At 51.2% G+C, this 21302-nt stretch overlaps 1 protein-coding gene across 1 annotated transcript in view; it reads left to right on the plus strand.

The window, feature by feature from the left end:
* The window catches only part of SMARCC1 (SWI/SNF related BAF chromatin remodeling complex subunit C1), a 68361-nt gene that overhangs the window by 12501 nt on the left and 34558 nt on the right, over positions 1-21302 (plus strand). Inside the window, exons 4-19 of the mRNA XM_071456409.1 lie at positions 995-1076; positions 2097-2189; positions 3392-3461; positions 4615-4684; positions 5888-5963; positions 6745-6870; positions 7574-7692; positions 8246-8370; positions 9022-9081; positions 9713-9750; positions 11163-11284; positions 12350-12421; positions 15948-16061; positions 17046-17199; positions 17862-17975; positions 19623-19682. Of these exons, the coding sequence (XP_071312510.1) occupies positions 995-1076; positions 2097-2189; positions 3392-3461; positions 4615-4684; positions 5888-5963; positions 6745-6870; positions 7574-7692; positions 8246-8370; positions 9022-9081; positions 9713-9750; positions 11163-11284; positions 12350-12421; positions 15948-16061; positions 17046-17199; positions 17862-17975; positions 19623-19682 (1495 nt within the window). The remainder of the gene's footprint in view (positions 1-994; positions 1077-2096; positions 2190-3391; positions 3462-4614; positions 4685-5887; positions 5964-6744; positions 6871-7573; positions 7693-8245; positions 8371-9021; positions 9082-9712; positions 9751-11162; positions 11285-12349; positions 12422-15947; positions 16062-17045; positions 17200-17861; positions 17976-19622; positions 19683-21302) is intronic.

Consider the following 21302-nt stretch of genomic DNA (forward strand, 5'->3'; position numbering starts at 1 on the left):
TGCAGCTTTGGGACAGGCTGGATCCTGAGGCTCAGCACCTCTGGAGCTTTGGGTCAGGCTGGATCCTGAGGGTTCAGCACCTCTGCAGCTTTGGGTCAGGCTGGATCCTGAGGGCTCAGCACCTCTGGAGCTTTGGGTCAGGCTGGATCCTGAGGCTCAGCACCTCTGGAGCTTTGGGTCAGGCTGGATCCTGAGGCTCAGCACCTGCTGTGGCACTCCCTGCAGCTGCTGAGGCTGCTTTGGGGCTGGGGCTGTCCCTCCTCAGGCTCTGGGGTCACCACCCCCATCCCTCATTTGGGTTGGCCCATCTGTGAGTTCCAGGTGTGTCCAGGGGTCAGGTGGGCACAGCAGAGGTTATCTGGGGTCTCTCATGCTGCTTCCCAGGAGGATTCTCAGGTTTTGTGTCCTCCCCCGTTTCTGATGGACAGATCTCCATTGGCATTGCAATAATTGTGATGATTTGTCCATGAAATAACAAAGTTAGAGCACCAGGGTCCAGTAAAGGTGGTGATACAATGCTGCCATGGGTTGTTAGCTGCCTGTGTCCTGGAGGGTGGTTTGTTCTCACACCAGGCAGAGGAAATGCTGCTTCTCTGGACTGCCAGGACTGCTGGATGGGGGCAGCTAGAAGTAAGAGAGCCATGAGAGCTCATCCATGAATTTTCTCATCTGATGTTGAAATCCATGGTGGTTGTGTGTTTAATTACTCCCTGTGGCTGTGGTGGAATGCACAGCCCTGCTGCAGGGTTTGGTGGACACTGTCAACCTTCCTTTTTCTCCCTGAACCTCTCACAAATCAGCTGCATTTCTTGGTGTGGTTCATGGTGGTTTTCTTGCTGGTAAGGATGCCAAGTGCAGCAGAAATAGTTGTGGCTGTGCTGGAGTGTCCTGGCACCCCTGCCACGATCCAGAGTTTGTGTGGAGCAGGGAAGGTTCTGGACTGCTGGCAGCTGGGGATGTGCAGTTAATATTTGTGAATCATTTCCCTTGACAGGAGGAGGTTTGACCTGCAGAATCCCTCCCGCATGGACCGGAACGTGGAGATGTTCATGACCATTGAGAAAACACTGGTGCAGGCAAGGAGGAACCCAGGGCAGGGCAGGCCCCACTCCCTGGGCAGGAGAAACCCAGGGCAGGGCAGGCCCCACTCCCTGGGCAGGAGAAACCCAGGCCAGGGCAGGCCCCACTCCCTGGGCAGGAGAAACCCAGGCCAGGGCAGGCCCCACTCCCTGGGCAGGAGAAACCCAGGGCAGGGCAGGCCCCACTCCCTGGGCAGGAGAAACCCAGGCCAGGGCAGGCCCCACTGCTGGCACTCAGGGCAGGACTTCACCCTGGCCCTCTGTAGGAATGGAGGACCCTCCCCTCCCTCTCCCACCCAGCTCAGTCACAATTCCACATTTTTGCTTGAAAAATGTGAAGTATTTCCATTGGCCTTCTGTGGATATGCAGAGGTTATTTTATTTATTTGTGTGAGGAAAACCTGTTGTAAGGAAAGAGGAAAACATCCCAGGTGTCCCCATGTCCCTGTGGAGGTGGCACCCTTGGGGCTGGGTGACTGCTCCTGTACCCATTCCAGGGCTGACTTCCAGTTTGATCTGAACTGGCCTTTTTCAGGTTAGGATCCATTTTACTCTCACTTTACCAAACAAGTTATTATCTGTACTCATTAAGCAGCTCTGTGGAGTCTCATTTGAAGTTCAGTTTTTTAACTGCTGCATGGCAATAATGTGTGATTTTTTTTTTTTAAACTCTGAAGCCAAGTTCAGTGTATGATGTAGTCAAAACATAACTTTCAGATGTCCATTAGCAATGGAAATAGGAAGAACAGCAAAAAGCAACAATATTTTTATTACAAAAAACCCTTGCCCACGTACAGTGGTTTCAGTGCATGATAAAAACCTGGGCAGGGCTTTGTTGGGGAGCTGTGGGAAGGGAATGTCCCTGTCCCTGGGCTCCTGGAGCTGGGATCACTGACCTGTGTCACCCCCTGGTCTGGGTTCCACTGCAGTTCCAGCACTGGGGGTTTTATAGAAATGTTCTGATTTTCGCCACAGATCACCTCCTAATTCCTTGTTCAACTTGCTGTTCTCCCCCAGAACAACTGTCTGAGCAGACCAACCATCTACCTCATTCCTGACATGGAGCTGAAGCTGGCCAACAAGCTGAAGGACATTGTCAAGCGTCACCAGGTGAATGTCACACAGCACAGCTGTACCAGGGCTGCTCAGCTCTGAGGGACAGCCCTGCCTTAGCCCTGGGCTGCCTGAACCCTGGCTGTGCTCTAAAAGCACACCTGGACCTGCTGCCAGCTGGCTCTGGGTGAGCTGGGACAGCCCCAGCTGATTTATTGCTCAGCACAGGTTTGTCCAAGCCTGGGTCTGAAGCAGGAAGTGAGGCAGCTGTTCCAGATGTGTGGGACAGCAGAAGGAAGCTTCACTCTGAAATGGTTGTTGGTTTTTGCTTTATTTCACTCTTTGATTGCTGGTGCTGAGCAGAGCCCAGGCAGCCTCAGGGAATCTTGCCCTCGTAATTCCAGGATGACTTGAGCAAGATTAATGGCTTCATCCTTAAAAACATAAACAGTCTTCTCACTTGTCTGCAGAGAAATACCCTGGAATGTGACCTCTGCATGGTCTGATGGCTTTTGAGTCAGGACAAGTCACAGCTGTAGCCAAAGAGTTTCTTTTCCAGATTTAATGTATTTCCTGTGTTGTGATTATGAACCATTGTCTCAGCCTCAGTTGGGCAGATTTTCACAAGTTGCTCTTAATTATTTGGCTGATTCAGGATGGGTGTTATTGCTTAAATTAGAGTGAATGAGTCAATTTTCCTTTCATAAAGGAAGTCTGTAGTGAGCTCCACGCTGTATCCATGAGTGATTTAAGGGATTTTTAAAGCAGCTTTGTCTCTGCAGGGATGTGAAGAGATGAAAACAGAAATTGTCCCTAATTCTGCTTTTTGGGCTTTCCTTTGCTCTGCCTCTGAATGCTCATCTTGTCACTAGCTTTGCTTCCTCACTATCTTGGTTATTTTCATTTTTTAACCCCTTGCTGTCATCTCCCCACTACCCCAGCCCAGTGCCTGTGGCTCCCTGCTGTCCCAAGTCCTCCCTGCTCCAATTTTTGTCATTTTCCAGCTCCTTCCAGAGCTGCCCTGTCCCTTTCCAGAGCTGTGGGAGCTCTTGCCCTTCAGCCCCTGATCCCAGAGTATCCCACATCCCCCCCACAGTGCTGTTCTATTCCTGCTGCTGCCATCCAGGGATGGGATCTGCAGCTCATTGTGCTGTTCAGTCAATCCCTTACACGTTTATGGGATGGAAGTTTTGAACACCAGCTGCCTTTTGGGGTGATGTGCTGAGGGTTTCTCATGCAGTTTCTCCTGTTTCCCACAGGGAACAGTCACTGAAGAGAAATCCAAGGCTACCCACCACGTGTATCCAAGTCCTACCTCAGTGGATGATGGTAAGGTTCTGGGCAGCTTTTCAGTGGGAATACTCTGGGAATGAGTGCCATGAGAAGCTGTGGAAGTGTTCACCAGGACTCTTCCCAGCCTGCTCCTGAGGAACACTTGCTGCATTGTGGATAATGTGCCTGGGGAGCTTTAGGCTGGATAGGGGGAGAGTTCCTCCTGCCCAGGACAGGGCTGGAGTCCCAACCCTGGAGGGATTTCAGAGCTGATGTGGCACTTGGGGACATGTGCTGGGGAATGGCTGCACTCTGATCTTGGAGGGCTTTTCCAGCCTCAGCAATTCCCTGATTCTGAGTTCCTGGCTCTCCAGGAATTCTGCAGGGAATGCTGGTACAATCCCTGTGTGTGGGGGGCAAGGAGAGCTCCTCCATGAGCCTTGGCTGTGTTCAAGTTCACTCTGCCTGCATGAAGTGCAAGGTCCAAAAAGAAGCAATTTCATTGCTGCCTCTTTCTGCAAATAGCAAAAAATATTTTTTCCCTTTTTCATCTTAAATAAATTTAATTACCTGGGAGGTCATTGTCCTCAAGCCCAAGTTGCACAGACATAAAGAAATCCCTTTCCCACATTCCCTGGCCTGTGCTGGCCACTAGATGGAAGTGCTCCCTGCAGTTTGCAGGGATCAGGAATGGTTTGTGTCTGTCCCTCTGACAGCAGCAGGCTCAGCCCTGTGTGTGTCTCAGGCTCTGAGCTCTGAGCCCCAGGTCACACTGGGGGAGCAGCCCAAAATTCCAGCAGGGATTGGAGATGGAGGTTCACATCCTTGGGGTTTCTCCTGTGATGCTTCTCTGGGCTCTGTGCTCAGGATTTGGGTTGCAGGGTTTGGTACTTGAGAGCTGCAGGGCCGGATGGGATATTGGGAATTAGGAATTGTTCCTGGCAGGGTGGGCAGGCCCTGGCACTGGTGCCCAGAGCAGCTGGGGCTGCCCCTGGATCCCTGGCAGTGCCCAGGCCAGGCTGGACAGGGCTGGGAGCACCTGGGACAGTGGGAGGTGTCCCTGCCATGGCAGGGGGGATTGGGATGAGCTTTAAGGTCCCTTCCCTGCTCAGCCCCAGCAGACCTTTAGCAGGGGGGTTTGCAGTAACTTGCCTTTGACTCACTGTGCAAAAGTGAATTATTGAGCTTGGATCTTGTGTTCCCTTTGCAGATGAGTGGTTGAGACCTGTGATGAAAAAGGACAAGCAGGTGCTGGTACATTGGGGCTTTTTTCCTGACAGGTAAAGATGGCTGGGGGAAGCAAACCCTGAGTTTTAACTGGTTGTTGATGGAAAAGTCTTGATCTTTTCCAAGATCAAGCTTTGCATTAGCAAAGCTTGAAAGGAATGAACTATTGATGTAAAACTGCAATATCCACATCCTTTTGTGGCACTGGCAGGTGGGTGAGGCTGGAAAAAGAGTTCTTCTGCAGAGCCACAAGGAACTGGTTGGAAATTGATTTTAAAGCTGGAATGAGCCTTTCCTTAAATTTTAAAGGGAGAACCTGGCTGAGCTCTGACAAAGAGATTTACTCCAAGGGTTGTGTTCAGTCAGGTGCAAGTGACTGTTAATGCATCCTTTGAGAAACCTGCCCTGTGCTCTTGGAACATGTTAAAATTCAATGTATGTGCTGGTAGGAGCTTCACTGTATTTGCAATAAGTGGTTTCTGAGCCCAAGCTGTGGAAGATCAATGAAAACATTGATAACCCAGTATTGACTTCTATTTAATTAACTTTTTCAGGCCACTGAAATCTGTTCATACACCAAATTCCTAGGAGCTCTATCTCACATGGGGCTTTCAATGGAGGACAGCAAAGAGTAATAACACTCAAGTTTTTTATTCATACAGATGAAGAGCCTTTAAATATTTCTATATTTCTATCAGTAGTCAGGCTTCTATTGGTGTTTTTAAACCAGGTACACACAAAACAAAGTGTAAAGCCAGGAATGGCTGTGTGCACTTCTTTCCCTGCACCTGACTCCTTCCTCAGCACCTGGTGTTGGTTACAAAGGACTGTGGCTTTTGCTGTTCCTCAGTGCAGTTTGTTAATAAACAGACTTTTGAGGAAATAATGTGGAAGAATGAATATAAATGATGAGTGGTTTCTAGGACAGGATGCAGCTTCCTCCCTTCCAGGAATCCAGTAGCTCTTGCTTTGAAATCACAAGAACAGAAAGAAGTGATTAAGTTAATGGCAGGGTTGGTTGGGTGACTCAGAGCTGCCTTTAGCCCCTGAATCTCTCCAGACTTGCACTTGAAGCTGGAGTGGTTCACTGAGAGGATTTTAAACTTTTAACGTGCATGGGATGCCCCATTTCTGTGGCACAAAGCAGGGTTTGCTCCCCGTGGGAATGAGCAGTCCCAGCAGGGAGGGCTGCACGTGCCAGAGCTGCTGGAAAACCATTCCTGGTGCCTGAGCTGTTCTCTCCTGCCCCTCCCCAGCTACGACACCTGGGTCCACGCCAGCGAGATCGAGGCGGAAATCGAGGATGCGCCCATCCCCGAGAAACCCTGGAAGGTGAGAAAGCCTGCCTCAGGCCCTGGGGAGCTGAGCTGAGCCTGCCTTAGGCCTGGGGAGCTGAGTCTGGCTCAGTGCTTCCAGAGCTCCCCTCCTGGGGCAGTTGGTTGTTGGGTGTTGCCCTGCACTCACTGTGTTACCCTGGCCATGTTCTGTGTGTGCTCCTGGAGTCACAGCAGCCCAGGCTGAAAGGGCCTTGCAGTCTGTTCCAGTACCTGTAGCTTGCTGGAAAACAGGATTTTGGGGTGTAAACCTTACTAGGAATAGTCAGAGAGAATTGTGTGAAGTATTAGCAAATCAGTAATAAATTGTAGAAATGGCTCTAAAGCACAGAAGGTTTCTCAGCTGTGTAAACCAAACTATGTGAAGGTGGATGTTATAATCCTGACAGTTGGCTTTGTCCCTCCAGGGAACGGCCAACTCTTGCTCACTTTTTGGTGTTTGTGGTACACCTGCCATGGGGATGTGTGTATTTAGGAGGTGTTGATGGCAATTTTCAGCATGCAAAGAGCACTGGTAACCCAGAGCTGCTGTCCCAGATCTCAGAACTGACCTCCCACTCCTGGAGGCCTGAAAATGGTTGAGGAACAGAGGTTGAGTTCTGAGTCCTGTTCATCCTCTGTGGTCCTACCCTGTGCCACTGCCAGGAGTGTGTGTGCAACCAGAGGGATTGGGACATTCAGACCTGGTAAAGCTCCAGGAATGTCCCTAACCCTGGGAGGTCTCCCATGGAGTTGTTTCTCCCCAAAGCATCAGCCTGTCCCTGTCTCCTGGTGTGCAGGTCCATGCCAAGTGGATTCTGGACACGGATGTGTTCAATGAGTGGATGAATGAGGAGGATTATGAGGTGGATGAGAACAGGAAATCCGTCAGCTTCCGCCAGAGGATCTCCATGAAAAATGAGGAGGTGAGGGGGGCCTGGGGAGACAGCAGGGTCCTTCAGCTCTGCAGGCACAGGGCTGGAGAAGGGAGGGAGCCAGGGAGAACTCAGAGCCCTGCCAGGGCCTGGAGGGGCTCCAGGAGAGCTGGAGAGGGACTGGGGACAAGGCATGGAGGGACAGGACACAGGGAATGGCTCCCAGTGCCAGAGGGCAGGCATGGATGGGAGATTGGGAATTCCTGGCTGGGATGGAATTGCCAGAGCAGCTGTGGCTGCCCCTGGATCCCTGGCAGTGCCCAAGGCCAGGTTGGACATTGGGGTTTGGAGCACCTGGGGCAGTGGGAGGTGTCCCTGCCATGGCAGGGGTGGCACTGGGTGGGCTCTGAGGTCCCTCCAACCCAACCCAAACCATCCTGGGGTGTTGGCACTGCTGTGGGTGTTTGGATCCCCACAGTGGGCTGGGCATGGGATGGGGCTCCAGGAGAGCTGGAGAGGGACTGGGGACAAGGCATGGAGGGACAGGACCCAGGGAACGGCTCCCAGTGCCAGAGGGCAGGGATGGATGGGAGATTGGGAATTAGGAATTGTTCCCTGAGAGGGTGGGCAGGCCCTGGCACAGGGTGCCCAGAGAGGCTGTGGCATCTTGTTTTGGGGTGGGTTAAGGAAGGATGCAGCCTCCAGCCCTGCAGTGGGAGAATTTGGGATAACTCCAAGCTCTGCTCCCTCCCAGCCTGTGAGGAGCCCTGAGAGGAGGGACAGGAAAGCAGCAGCCAGCACAAGGAAGAGGAAACACTCCCCTTCTCCACCCCCCACGCCTGTGGAGTCCAGGAAAAAGACAGGGAAGAAAGGGTGAGTGTCTGCAAGTGTCCAGAGGCCTGGAATTTGAGGTGAAAAGAGATGAGGAAGAGAAGAAATTCAAGAAATGCTTATGAGGAGGGCTCTGTGACCTGGGGTTCTGGAATTATTTCTGGATAGGCTTGAGGGATTATTCCTGAGCAGTTTGTGCAATTCCTTATTCTACCAATATTTTACCCAAATAAAAACTTAATTACTATTAATTAAATAGTAATAAGGAAGTTTTTAATAGTAATTAAAAACTTAATTACTAACTATGGGGTATTATGTGTGGGTATGGAGGGGAGCACTTCAAAGCTAAGAATTCAGGTGTTTTTTATGGATCTGTGGGGCTCTAATGAGACAAAACTGGAACTTTATCAGGAATGAGTTGGTAATCTGAATTCCTCCTCCCAGGTGTAAAGCCTGAGTTGGGGTCTGTGAGGAGATGGGGGGCTGGTTCTGCCCCTGTTCCCAGAGGGGTTTCGGGAGGGTTTGACCCTCCTGTCCTGGCACTGAGCCCTGTCCAGGAGCATCTGGCACAGCCCCTGTGTCTGCTCTGTTCCAGGCAAGCAGCTCTCTATGGCAAAAGGAGGGGGCAGAAGGAAGAGGATGAGCAGGAGGATCTCACCAAGGACATGGAGGATCCCACCCCAGTACCCAACATAGAAGAAGTGGTACTTCCCAAAAATGGTAAAATATGGGAACACTTTGGGCTCTTTGAGTGTTAGAAATGAAACTGCATTAAAACTGTGTCTATATTTTGTCAAATCTTTGAAGTACTCCGTGGCCCATAAATTTATCTAGTCAGGCATGTAACAGCTGAAAAGGGCAGCAGTGTCACCTCCTTTTGGCCTTTTAAAATACAAAACTACATTTATAAAAGACACTTTTAAAAATAGATTTGCAGTGATCTGCTGAAATGTTTCATTTCACTGGCTCATGTTGGGGGAAATGGAGTTTTCTGGAGGAAAGTATTTCCCTGCCAAGCCCCCAGAAGAAGGATGTTAAATGAATGGAAAATGTGCTGGTGTCAAGTGCTTTTAGTCCTTTTCAGGGAAATGTTGGTGTGGGCAATAATAATTCTGGGAAAAAGAATTCCTTCAGCATCCCTGGCAGCAGTAATTTTGGGAGTCTCCCTGTTTGGGTGTTCCTTGGTGTGGATGTGCACTGGAGCCTTGCTGTGTGTTGGGCAGGGCTGTGCTGCTCTGAGTGGAGCTGGGAATGCAGGGCAATGGGACAAACGGGCCCTTGTGCTGCTGTGAACTCCTGAAGTGCAGGCAGAGCCCAGGGAATGAGGCCAGGCTGCAGCTCTGCTGCTCTCTCATCACTCTGTTCTTGCAGTGAACCCAAAGAAGGACAGTGAGAACACGCCCGTGAAAGGAGGAACCGTGGCAGACCTGGGTAAAGCCCTGAGCCCTCACCCTCAATCCTGCTTCCAGTCAATATTTTAAAACATTTCTTAAATATTTCTAAATCTCCCAATTTAAAAAGCAATCTCTACTTCTGCTGTTTTGTTGAATTAATTCATATTTCATACAAATTCAAGTTTCAGTGTACCAGCTCTTCACTGCAAGGCTGTTCCCTCATAGGCTACTGTTATTTTTATTTTTTAACATGACATGCAAGCTCTTTTCTAGCAGATTTTTTTTTTTTTTTTACTGGGAATCAGGGTAAATCACAGGTTCCCTGAGCTTTGCTGAGCCTTGGCATGAGATACAAACTCGTATCCCAAATCTTATTGTACAAAAGTCATTTAGGACACTGGGAAAGGAAGTAATTAATTATGGATTCTGAAGTGTTGAGAAATTCTAATTATCCTTCCTGTATTCTTACCTGTTCCCTGGTCTGGGATAGGTAAAGGTGTAATTGCTTTAGTGATGTGGGATCCACTTTGTTTCCCTCCTCCCTTCCCTTTCCTTCCCTTCCCAAAGAAATTAAATGTCCTTTCCAGCTAAACAGTTGTGTTGCTGGAAAGGCTCCTGAGCATTTAAATGAGTTTATTGGTGTAATTCTCAATGGTTTTACCTTTCAGATGAGCAGGATGAGGAGACAGTGGCAACTGGAGGAAAGGTAACAGCACCTGCTGCTTCCTGAATGTGGTAACAACTGAGACTGTAGAGTCCCAGGTGGTTTGGGACCTTAGAAAGCACCCAGTGCCACCCCTGCCATGGCAGGGACACTGCCAGGGATCCAGGGACAGCCACAGCTGCTCTGGGATTTCCATCTTGGCCCCTCACCAGGAACAATTCCTCCCCAGTATCCAACCCTGCCCTCTTTCTCTCCGAAGTCATTCCCTGTGTCCTGTCAAGATCTTAGTCTCACCTTCAGTAACTTCACCTGAACTCATTTTCCAGGGGTCTATAAGATTAAGATTAAATCAGTGACTGACAGGATTGAGGATTTGTTATTATAGAACTCTCCAGGTTCTGTGCATGACTTGGTATTTTTAAATCTGGTGTATCAAAAAGGAGAATGAGGAGACAGATGCTGAGTATTTTCCAAGAAGCATTTTTCAGAGAGAGGTTTTGCTTTGGTTTTTTTTTGGTTTTAGGACTAAATCTAAACCCTGCTTTGGCTCCCTGATCATTTCAGTAGAGCTGCAGGGGTAGTTTCTGTATTGAATTGCCTTTGTGGCATGCCAAGCACTATTTTTAACAGATGTCAGATCCCTGGATGTGTTCAGAGTGATACCTTGTTGTCTTTGGGGGGGCTCAGATAAAGATCTGATCACAGATAACGATCCATTATTGATACCAGTGACTCCTCAGGGTCTGCCTGTGGGACTTGGCTATTTTTAATGTCACTCAATCAACACCTGAGGTGTTTTGTACAGTTCTTGTCACGTCCTGACCCTGTTTTGCTGCCTTCTCTGTACCCTCCTCATGATCATTGGGGCTCAGCAGTTGGAACTTCAGTTGCAGAACAGCAGCTGTTCACAGGAGGCTCAGTGGAGAGGCCCCAAAGCTGTCCCTGCTCCTGGGGGTGTCACAGAATGTCTGTGGGACCCCTGTGCTGCTGTCCCTGCTCATGGGGGTGTCACAGAGTGTCTGTGGGACCCCTGTGCTGCTGTCCCTGCTCGTGGGGGTGTCACAGAATGTCTGTGGGCTCAGGGACCCTGTGCTGCTGTCCCTGCTCGTGGGGGTGTCACAGAATGTCTGTGGGACCCCTGTGCTGCTGTCCCTGCTCATGGAGGTGTCACAGAATGTCTGTGGGACCCCTGTGCTGCTGTCCCTGCTCGTGGGGGTGTCACAGAGTGTCTGTGGGACCCCTGTGCTGCTGTCCCTGCTCGTGGAGGTGTCACAGAATGTCTGTGGGACCCCTGTGCTGCTGTCCCTGCTCGTGGGGGTGTCACAGAGTGTCTGTGGGCTCAGGGACCCTGTGCCCTCACCCTGCTGTCCCTGCTTCTCCTGGGGGTGTCCCAGAAAGTCTGTGGGCTGGGGGACCCCTGTGCCCTCACCCTGCTGTGTCCCCCTGTGCCCCAGGAGGACGAGGACCCCAACAAGGGTGACCAGAGCCGCTCCCTGGACGCGGGGGAGGACAATGTCACCGAGCAGACCAACCACATCATCATCCCCAGCTACGCCTCCTGGTTTGACTACAACTGGTGAGGGGCCCTGGGCCAGGGGGCTCCATGGGGTGGTGGCTGCTGCTGCCTGGGGCAGGGGGCTCCATGGGGTGGTGGCTGCTGCTGCCTGGGGCAGGGAGGAGTCCATGGGGTGGTGGCTGCTGCTGCCTGGGGCAGGGGGGTCCATGAGGTGATGGCTGCTGCTGCCTGGATCCTGTTCCCCAGTGAGATATCCTGTGGAAAGGCTGCTGGGGAGGCATTCAGGAAAAGCAGTCAACCACACTCATCATGGGCAGCTCAGCCAGGAGAGGCAGCAGGACCTTTTGTAGGGTCAGTTCCAGCAGGGTTTATTTCAGCACACCCAAGGGAAATCAGGGACAGAGGACATGGCCATGAGCTGTGCACAAGGTTAGGTATGGGAGGGCATGGGGGTGGCACAAAGGGCTCAGTATGGGCACACGTGGGGGTGGCATTGCCCTACAGGGAAGATGGGGCCAGCCACCAGGGGTACCACAGCCAATGAGGGAGCAGGGAAAGGAGAAACCAACAGAATTTGGGACATCTGGAAGGGACTGGAGTGGTTCATGGTAGTGTGCAAGACTCCATAGGGAGTCTGGGGGAAATTGTTCCAAGGCAAGGCCCTGGGATTTCCCTGAGGGGGAAGGATTCAGAGGATTCCACAACAGCCCTGGGGATTCCCCTGAGGGGGAAGGATTCAGAGAATTCCACAGGCAGGCTTCACTTTTTTGGTTTTTTTTTTGTTTTCTCACCAAGTTGAAGGAAGTGACTCTTGTTTAGGTCTGGTTCCCCTGTTTTGTGCTGAAATCTTTCTGGCCCTTCTCAGGGGTTGGGAATGAGGAAGAGGATTTCAAACAGGTTTTGCATACATTGATTTCCCTCCAATTCCCACCTTAATTCCTTTCTCTCTTCTCTAGTCGTTGTCTGACCATTCTGTGTTTATTTAAAAGGAAAGCCTTTTTATTTTGCTTCAGAAGCTGACTTTGAGGAGAAGTCAGTGATTCTAGAGGGAGGACACTTGTTGCAGCCTGGAATCCTTGGAGTCAGGGCTGTTTCAGGCTCTGACACTGAACTGTTCTGTTGCAGCATCCACGTGATTGAACGTCGCGCGCTTCCGGAATTCTTCAACGGGAAAAACAAGTCCAAGACTCCAGAAATGTGAGTGAAACCTGGGAATGTGGGCAGTGACAGAGTGGCAGGATAAAGGAGCTTCCCATCCCATAAATCCTGTGGGCACAGCTGGGTGTGTGTGAGCCTGATACTTCCTGTAGGGACAGAGCCACAGACAGTGTTTGTTCATTGTTGTGGTAGAGATCAAAGTTTAAACAGCAAAGGGATATTTGCCAGTGGTTATCCAGGTAAAATAAAACTACTGTCCCCCAGTAATACTGGAACAAATTCTTCAAGTCTGTGTGGTACAAGATGTGATCAACTTCCAAAGTCATGTTAAAATGCCATGAAAGGGTAGAAGTGGAACAGTCCTGCTTATTCCTCCCTCTCTCCTCATGCCATGCTCTGTTTCTGTGTGTTGTAGATCCTGTCTCAGGCTGTGGAGTGAATTTTCTGGTTTGAGTTTGGTTATTCAGAGTGGTCTTGAAAGGCCATGAATAAAGGAAAGATGGTCAAAGGCTTTTGAACAATATGTTTGTTTCTATTAAAATGATCCTAAACCCTGAGATTTCACACCAAAAAATCCTGGGTTTGGACACCAGTGTGTGCTGGTCAGTGTGGGCAGGGGGACTGGCCTGGTTGGGGTCACTTTGTCCTGGTGTCAGATCTTGGCTTGGTTCCAAAGCAGCTTTTGGGGATTTTAGAAGGTGTTTTTTCAATCCAGTACTACAGGAAGTGTTTGAGGTGTCTCCTCAGTGTCCTGATCTCACTTGGGCCCTTCATTGCTCATACACAGCATTCCATGGGATCCCAGAATGGTTTGGGCAGGAAGAGACCTTAAACCCACCCAGTGCCACCCCTGCCATGGCAGGGACACCTCCCACTGTCCCAGGTGCTCCAAGCCCCAATGTCCAACCTGGCCTTGGGCACTGCCAGGGATCCAGGGGCAGCCACAGCTGCTCTGGCAATTCCATCCCAGCCAGGAATCCCCAATTCCCAATCTCCCATCCATCCCTGCCCTCTGGCACTGGGAGCCATTCCCTGGCTCCTGTCCCTCCATCCCTTGTCCCCAGTCCCTCTGCAGCTCTCCTGGAGCCCCTCCAGGCCCTGCCAGGGGCTCTGAGCTCTGCCTGGAGCCTTCTCCTCTCCAGGGGAGCATTCCCAGCTCTCCCAGCCTGGAGAGGAGAATCCCTGCAGAGGTTACCCTCGTGCTGGGATCTCCCATCTCGGGTGTGGCTGTTGGTCTGTGGTGCTTTGGGTCTGATCAAGAAACAGGAATTAGGGACTGTCCTTTCTCCTGGGCCCCTCGTGGTGTTTGTGCCCTGCCCCAGGAGGTCCCTGTGGTGCAGCCAGGCTGTCCCTGGGCCTGTGCCAGGGCAGAAACAGCTCAGGCTGGCATGGAACAGCAGCTTCTGGCTGGAGGAAAGGGAGTTCTGAGCTCTGATCAAGGCAAAGCACTGGGATGGGGCCTTAGGAAATTGGGATTGCTGCTCCTTGGAGTCTTTCAGGCCTGCCTGGACAAAGCCCTAAGAAACCTGGTGATAATTCATGGTTTGAGCAGGAGCTTGGCTCAGACACCCCTGAGGCTCCTGGCACCCCCAAGGATTCCCAGTCCTTGGTCTGCCCTCCCAGCTTCCCTGCATGTGGGAGTGCAGAGGAAGCCCCAGCAGGGCTTGGGGCAAGGGGTTGTGCAGATCCTCTTGTTCCAGGCTCATCCTGCACTGCCTCTGTTCCAGCAGCTTTGCTGCCCAGGAAATTGCCCTTTGGGGGTTTCTCAGAGTGAGAGGCAGCAGGCAGCTGCCATGTGGAAGGAATGTTCCTCTCCTGGATCTGTGGCCCCTGTGATTGTCACTGCAGGCCCAGGTGCCCTTCTGCAGCTGGCATCACAAATCCGTGCTCCCCCTGCTCCTCCCTGGGCTGTCCCTGCTCTCTGCCTGCCATGGGAGCAGCCTGGGGACTCCTGCCAGTCCTCCTGTCACCCTGGAGGTCTGGTTGTGGGGCCATTGTGGGGTTGTAGGAGCAGCACATGGTCCTGGCTGTGTTTTCTTTGGAGATAAAAGAGAACATCCCCCTGAATGGAGATGAGTGGCCTCAGCTGAATGTTCAGGCCAGAACACCGTGCTGGAGGAGCTCACACAGGTTCACCCTTGTGACAGCTGTGCCTGGGGTGGCCCTGGCTGAAAAGGGATTCAGATAAATCCTGCTTGAGCTCTCACTGCTGACAGGGTGTAGCTGATGGCTCATGGCTCAAAACCATCTCCCTTCAGAGCCAGCCTGGGGATGTTTCTGTCTTGTGCTTCTCTCTGCACCTCCTGATGTGACCTTTGCTAATCAATACTAATTCCTGCAGCCAGGACCTGTTCGGGGCAGGTTCTTCCCCTCCTCCCCTGGAGCATTCAGGAATGTTCTCAGTGTTCCTCTGTGGAAGAAGCTCCTTTTTGTTTCCTGCTTCCCAAGCATCCCACATGGAGCCAAGCACCTACTCCAGCAATTTTCTTCCAGCCAGTTGCACATATGATCTGGTCAGGAGGAAGATGTGGGATTTTGGCAGGGACATGTGCTTGCAGCATCTGCCTGCTCAGGCCTTGCCTGGATGATTTATATTTTTGGTTCCCAGCTGCTTCACACACTGCATGTGAAACATTCCCCCCTGGAATTTTCCAAAGGCAGAAATCTGCTCTAAAACCACTGTTTTACACACAGCTTTGCATTGGATACTCATTAAACAGAATCCTGCAGTAATTTGGGTACAAAAGGACCTTAAAGCCCATCTCACTTCACCTGCCTGCCATGGGCAGGGACGTCTTCCATAGTCCAGGTTGCTCCAAGCCCCATCCAGCCTGGATGGTGCCAACCTGTCTGTGTCAGATGGGGTTTGTTCCCTCTAAAGAGCAGGGCTATCAGTAATTTTATGGCAGGTTATTTTCTTCAGGATAATTTGTATTAGGAAGCATTAGTATTTTCCAGAATCTTACTGAAATGGGGGAATCTCTGAGGGGTTGTTTCTGCTCCAGCTGTTCCCAGCTGTGCTGGCTCTGGGCTCTTGTCCTCTGCTTTTCAAAGGTTTTTTCTTCTCCATGTTGCTGTTCTTCAGCCTTTCCTGCCTCATCCCTTCATCCATTAAAAACTCCACATGCAGCCACAGCAGTGTTCCATCCACGTCTGCTTTTCTGTGCAGCTTTTTTCCTTCACACAGGGATGCAGCAGGATTATTTATCCTGTTCCTGTGTGAAGACCAGACACCTTTATTTTCATCCTGCAGCTTCTATTCTGTTGTGGGAATATTTGCTCAGTGACCAAGCTGCAACAGATAATTGTGTGATTTACAATTTCAACATGTTTCCATGTGCTGCTAATCCAAACACAGGAGAAAATCCAGAGTGAAACAGTCTGGAACCAGAGTGTGAATTCCACTTCCCCATTGGTTTTGGTGCTGGTTCTGACATGACACCAGTGAAAGAGATCTCTGCTGGTGTTTCCTGGCCAGAGATGGGTGTTTGGGGGGTCAGTGTTGGAATGCCTGCCCTGAGCTGTGGAGGAGCTGAGGGACACGGCTGTGGCTGTTGTGTTGCAGATACCTGGCCTACAGGAACTTCATGATCGACACGTACCGGCTGAACCCGCAGGAGTACCTGACCAGCACTGCCTGCAGGAGGAACCTCACCGGGGACGTCTGTGCTGTCATGAGGTGACAGCCTGCCCTCGGGGGCCTTTGGGGACCTTTGGGGCCTGGGCCTTTGGGGACTGCAGCTTCTGGGCATTTCCAGGCAGCAGCAGCATCGCGGAATAACTAAGGGTGGAAGAGCCCTCCAAAGACTGAGCCCAGCCCGTGCCCTATCCCCAGCAGAGCACTGAGTGCCACATCCAGGCCTTCCTTGGGCACGTCTAGGTCACCTCTCTGGGCAACCCTAACCCTGAGCCCCCTCTCCATGGGGAAATTCCTGCTGTGCCCACCCTGAGCTGCCCTGGCCCAGCCTGAGGCCGTTCCCTCTGCTCCTGTCCCTGTGCCCTGGAGCAGAGCCCGACCCCCCCGGCTGTGCCCTCCTGGCAGGAGCTGTGCAGAGCCACAAGGGCCCCCTGAGCCTCCTTTGCTCCAGGCTGAGCCCCTGCCCAGCTCCCTCAGGGATTCTGCAGCCCCTGCCCAGCTCCCTCAGGGATTCTGCAGCCCCTGCCCAGCTCCCTCAGGGATTCTGCAGCCCCTGCCCAGCTCCCTCAGGGATTCTGCAGCCCCTGCCCAGCTCCCTCAGGGATTCTGCAGCCCCTGCCCAGCTCCCTCAGGGATTCTGCAGCCCCTGCCCAGCTCCCTCAGGGATTCCCCAGCCCCTGCCCAGCTCCCTCAGGGATTCCCCAGCCCCTGCCCAGCTCCCTCAGGGATTCTGCAGCCCCTGCCCAGCTCCATTCCCTGGACACACTCCAGCCCCTCAGCGTCTTTCTTTGGGGCCCAGAACTGGACACAGTCAGGCTTTGTTTTATCCATCACACTGCAGTGCCCTCAGGTGTGCACAGAGCTCCTGCTCTGGGATTTGTTTTGCTCTTTGGGATTTAGGAAGGACTAGAGGAGCTCCTGGGTCTGGATTTGATCCAGCAACATCAGCTCTGTCCTTTGTCCCCTCCCACACGAAGCACGAGCAAACCTTTGGTGGCAAAGGCTGGATTTGTGTTGTTTTCACAGGGTCCACGCCTTCCTGGAGCAGTGGGGGCTCATCAATTACCAGGTGGACCCCGAGAGCCGCCCCATGGCCATGGGGCCCCCCCCGACCCCCCACTTCAACGTGCTGGCTGACACCCCCTCGGGGCTGATGCCGCTGCACATCCGCACCCCGCAGGTGAGCCTGGGCTGGGGCTGGGGCTGCCCTGACAGCCAGGGCCCTGCCTGGCTGGGGAGTGTCCCCTGACAGCTGGGGAAGTGTCCCCCTTGCTGGGCAGTTGGGGGAAGATGTCCCTTGCTGGGCAGCTGGGAAATGTCCCCTGTCTGACAGCTGGGGAAAGTGTCCCCCTTGGTTCCCACCTGGGGGAAGTGTCCCCTTTGCTGGGCGGCTGGGGAAGATGTCCCTTGCTGGGCAGCTGGAGAATGTTCCTTGTCTGACAGCTGAGAAATGTCCCTTGCTGCCCAAGCAGCTGGGAAATGTTCCTTGTCTGACAACTAGGAAGTGTCCCCTTGCTGCCTGAGCAGCTGAGGGAAATGTCCCCTTGCTGGACATCTGGCGAAATGTCCCCTTCCTGCCTGAGCAGCTGGGGGAAATGTCCCCCTTGCTGGGCAGCTGGGGAAAAAACCCTAACCCCCTTGCTGAACACCTGGGAAATGTCCCCTTGCTGAGAGCTGGGCCCAGCATCTGGGGCAGTTCTATGCAGAACCACTCACACGTTGCTCAGACATTGTTTTAGTGTCTTGGGCTTGTGTTCAGCTTCTCTGTTCCATCCATGTTGGTCTGAAAACATTGGGTAGCTTTCAATTGCTGTCCCTCTCCCCTGTAACATTTGTTCCCAGGTTCCAGCTGCCCAGCAAATGCTGAGCTTCCCTGAGAAAAACAAGGAGAAGCCAACTGACCTGCAGAACTTTGGCCTTCGCACAGACATCTACTCCAAAAAGACTCTGGCCAAGGCAAGTGTCCCATCCAGCTCCCCGTGAGCTTTGTTGTCCCTCAGGTGTCCCCCACTCTGTCCCTGAGGTGACTTGTGTTGCTCCTCCACTCCTGGTTTGGATGTTTCCCATCCCTGTGCAGGATACTAGGGTGGGAGGTTGTGCTGGAATTCTGGTTTCATGGCAATAAAGCCATGGACAGCTTCCCAGAGCACTCCACACAGTCAGCCCCAGATGCCAAGCTCAGTGTCCCTGCATGTCCTGCTGGAATGGTTCAGCATCAGCAAACCACCCAAGGATTTGGGACACAGGGAGCTTCCAGCAGGATCTCTGCCTCTCCTGGTTCCCAGGCTGACACACAGGGACCCCAGTGCCCACTGGTTGGGTGTCCTGGGGCCATTGCAGGGGGTGTTTGGGCACTGTCATTGCAGTGTCACACAGGATAATGAAACTTGGGGGGCATCATTGCAGTGGTGTCTTGATTCCACAGCCTCCTGCTTTTCCCTGCTCCCTGTGTGTCCCTGGAGGTGCTCTGGGAATGCCAGGGTCCCTCAGCACAGCCTCCAGTGGGAATTGGGACTCTCCAGAGCTGGGTAGTGCCCTCGTGGGTGGCATCAGGCTAATTCCATGCCATTGGTTCATTGTCCTCAGAGGTCACCGTTTAAACCTAAAAAATAACTATTTAAGCACTATTTACCACTTCAGACCATCCTTTAAAACCCCCCCCAAACCCAAACCTGTTCTCGAGGTATTTTTATAAGGCTGGTTCCATCTCACATTTCATGGATTGACTTTTTCACTTGTTAGGGGAGGTGTAAATACTCTCCAAATTGATAAATCTGTTGCTGGTTGTGGGCTCTGGCTCTGTTTACAGGGGCTGTGAACTGGAGCAGGTTCACAGTTGGCAGACTGCCCTGTTTGGTTTCTGTGTGCTGGAGCTTTTGGCTGTGGAGAGCAGCAGTTGGGTGACTCACATTGATTAATGAGCTGTTTGAAATGCATCTGGAGATAACATTTATTATCCTAAATAGCCTCTTCCTCTCAGTCTAGCACGGAGCCATCCAGTGGGGCTGATGTTCCTGGGGAGCAGGTCCTGAGCTGCTTTTGTGCTGGGTCAGGGTGTCACAGGAGGGGAAGCTCCACCATGAATTTGGAACTTTTATCCAGTCTGAGCAGTTTACCATGAGGTGTGGGTTTGGGAGCAGCAGCCCTTGAAGCAGATGATCCTGCTGGACTTACTCTGCCTTCTCACATAGCTCATCCCCCTGTACAGAGTTGTTATTTCTTTACTGAATGACTGATGAACTTGGAGATAAATTAACTTATTTTGGACCAGCCCACCCTGCCTCCATCTCTCAGAGGGGTTTATTATTCAGGAAAACCCTCTCTGCTGTGTGTGCAGGCACAGATCACTGGGAGAGGAGGGTGCAGATCCCTTTGCTTTAGCTCAGAAGGCGTGGTGGAAGTTGGGGTGTGTAAACCCAGCTGTGCCTTCACTGAGGAGTAAATCATGGACCCCTGAATGGAGTGACCAGCTGGAGGGGGGAGGTTTGAGTGGATCAAATCACAGCTTCTTCCCCTTTCATCTTCAGTGTTTTCTTCTACAAGGTTTTGTGACAGAAGTACTGTGTTTCACCTTTTCATTTTTTCCCCTCCTGTCTTTTGTAGAGTAAAGGTGCAAGTGCTGGCAGAGAATGGACAGAGCAGGAGACACTGCTGCTGTTAGAGGTGAGTTCATGAGGCCATGCCAAAGGGTAGGAAACCAAGCCAGGAGGGGTAGGTCAGGCTTTAAAAATCCACATGTGCATTTTCCAGAGTTAGATGACAATTGCCATCATGGCTACAGGAGTGTTGCTACCAAAAAGAGATGGCAGGAGCATCTCTGTGAGAGAGGGGCTGCCTGTGTCTGAGGTTTGCTTCTAACTTAGAACTGCAAGCCAGAATGAAGCATTTAACAATTTTGCATTAGTCAAGAACAGGTTTTGCAGTGCAGAGAGGTGCTTTCATTCAGCAGGACTCACTGACAGTGTGAAATGATGTCACCAATTCAAATAGTGGTAAATAATTCAGGTAAAGGTTTGCCTGGCCCTCAGATAAATACTTGGAAGTTTTGATTTCCAAGCTATGCCATTGCTCAGGGAAACAGCTCATTTTGGAAGCTGAAGTGGTTGGGAAACAGTTGAGGCCACGGAGAAGGGAAGTTCTTTGGTAGCTCCTTCATCCCATCTGTCTCCTCCTTGTTTTCCTGTAGCTCAACTTGGGGTGTTCTTTGAGCTTTTTCTGGAAGTCTACCAAAAAAAAAATCCTGAGATGACTCCATGAGGTGCCTTATGGTGCAGACTGGTGTCCCCAGGTGGCTTCAAGTGAAGCTCTGGAGCACATGGGGATGGGTGGATCTCTGGAGCTGCAGTGGGGCTGGGACCCTCCGAGGAGCTGCAGAGGGGTCTGAGCTCTCACATCAGGGCAGTTTCTCTCTGCTTCAGCAGAAGAACAATCTCAGTGCCCTGAAATAATTTAAAGTGCTTCCACTTCCTGCAAAGAAAATATCTTCTCCCCAGCTTTGCTTTCACAGGAACATTTTCCTGATGTAGAGGCTGCATGGCTGATTTCTTTCTTTTAAAGTAATTCAGACTTCTGAGAATTTCAGTTTGGGGCTCTGTTTTTGTTGGGTTTTATTTGCAGAGCTCAGAGCAAACTGCAATTGCCTGGTTGTTTCAGCTTTTTTGTCTTCCTATGTGTCAATAAACCCATTGAAAAGTTAATTTCCTGGGGAAAAGCCTGGAGGATGGACCTGTGTCAGTGCCAAATGAGCAGCTGTGATTCAGTCTTCACACATATGGAGTGTGGTCATCAAACAGCCAAAATCTCCCCTTTTCTCCTATTTATTTTAGGTTGATATTCACTGTTTAGCCAATACTTTTCTATTGGCACATGGAAAAATTTTGCTTATAGGGTGTAAACAGCTGTTTTCCATGGCATTCTTGTAAGGAGAAACAAGGCTAATGCCTTGATATACTGACTTCTTTCATTTTTTAATTTATTTAAATATATTATTTAAATATTTAATATTAATAGTACTGTTACTTAAAATTCATTGGTTTGTATGTTTTTAGCTTATGGTCATACACTGCATGCTATAGCCCAGTGAAATAATCCAGTGACATATTCTGTGTTTAAAACAAACCAAAACCCCCCTAAATCTTGAGATTGCAATTCTGTTTAATGAGTTTAAATTAATAATGGTTTTGTTCCTCCTTTTTCATGGACTTGCTCCATGAATAAATCAGTAAAGAGTATATCAGTTCAAGCATAAGTAATTCAGCTGTAACAAGCCAGCTCAGTCCAATT

The sequence above is a fragment of the Agelaius tricolor genome, unplaced genomic scaffold, assembly GCF_023055355.1.
Source record: "Agelaius tricolor isolate 1412-34295 unplaced genomic scaffold, bAgeTri1.0.p SCAF_58, whole genome shotgun sequence".
Lineage (NCBI taxonomy): Eukaryota > Metazoa > Chordata > Aves > Passeriformes > Icteridae > Agelaius > Agelaius tricolor.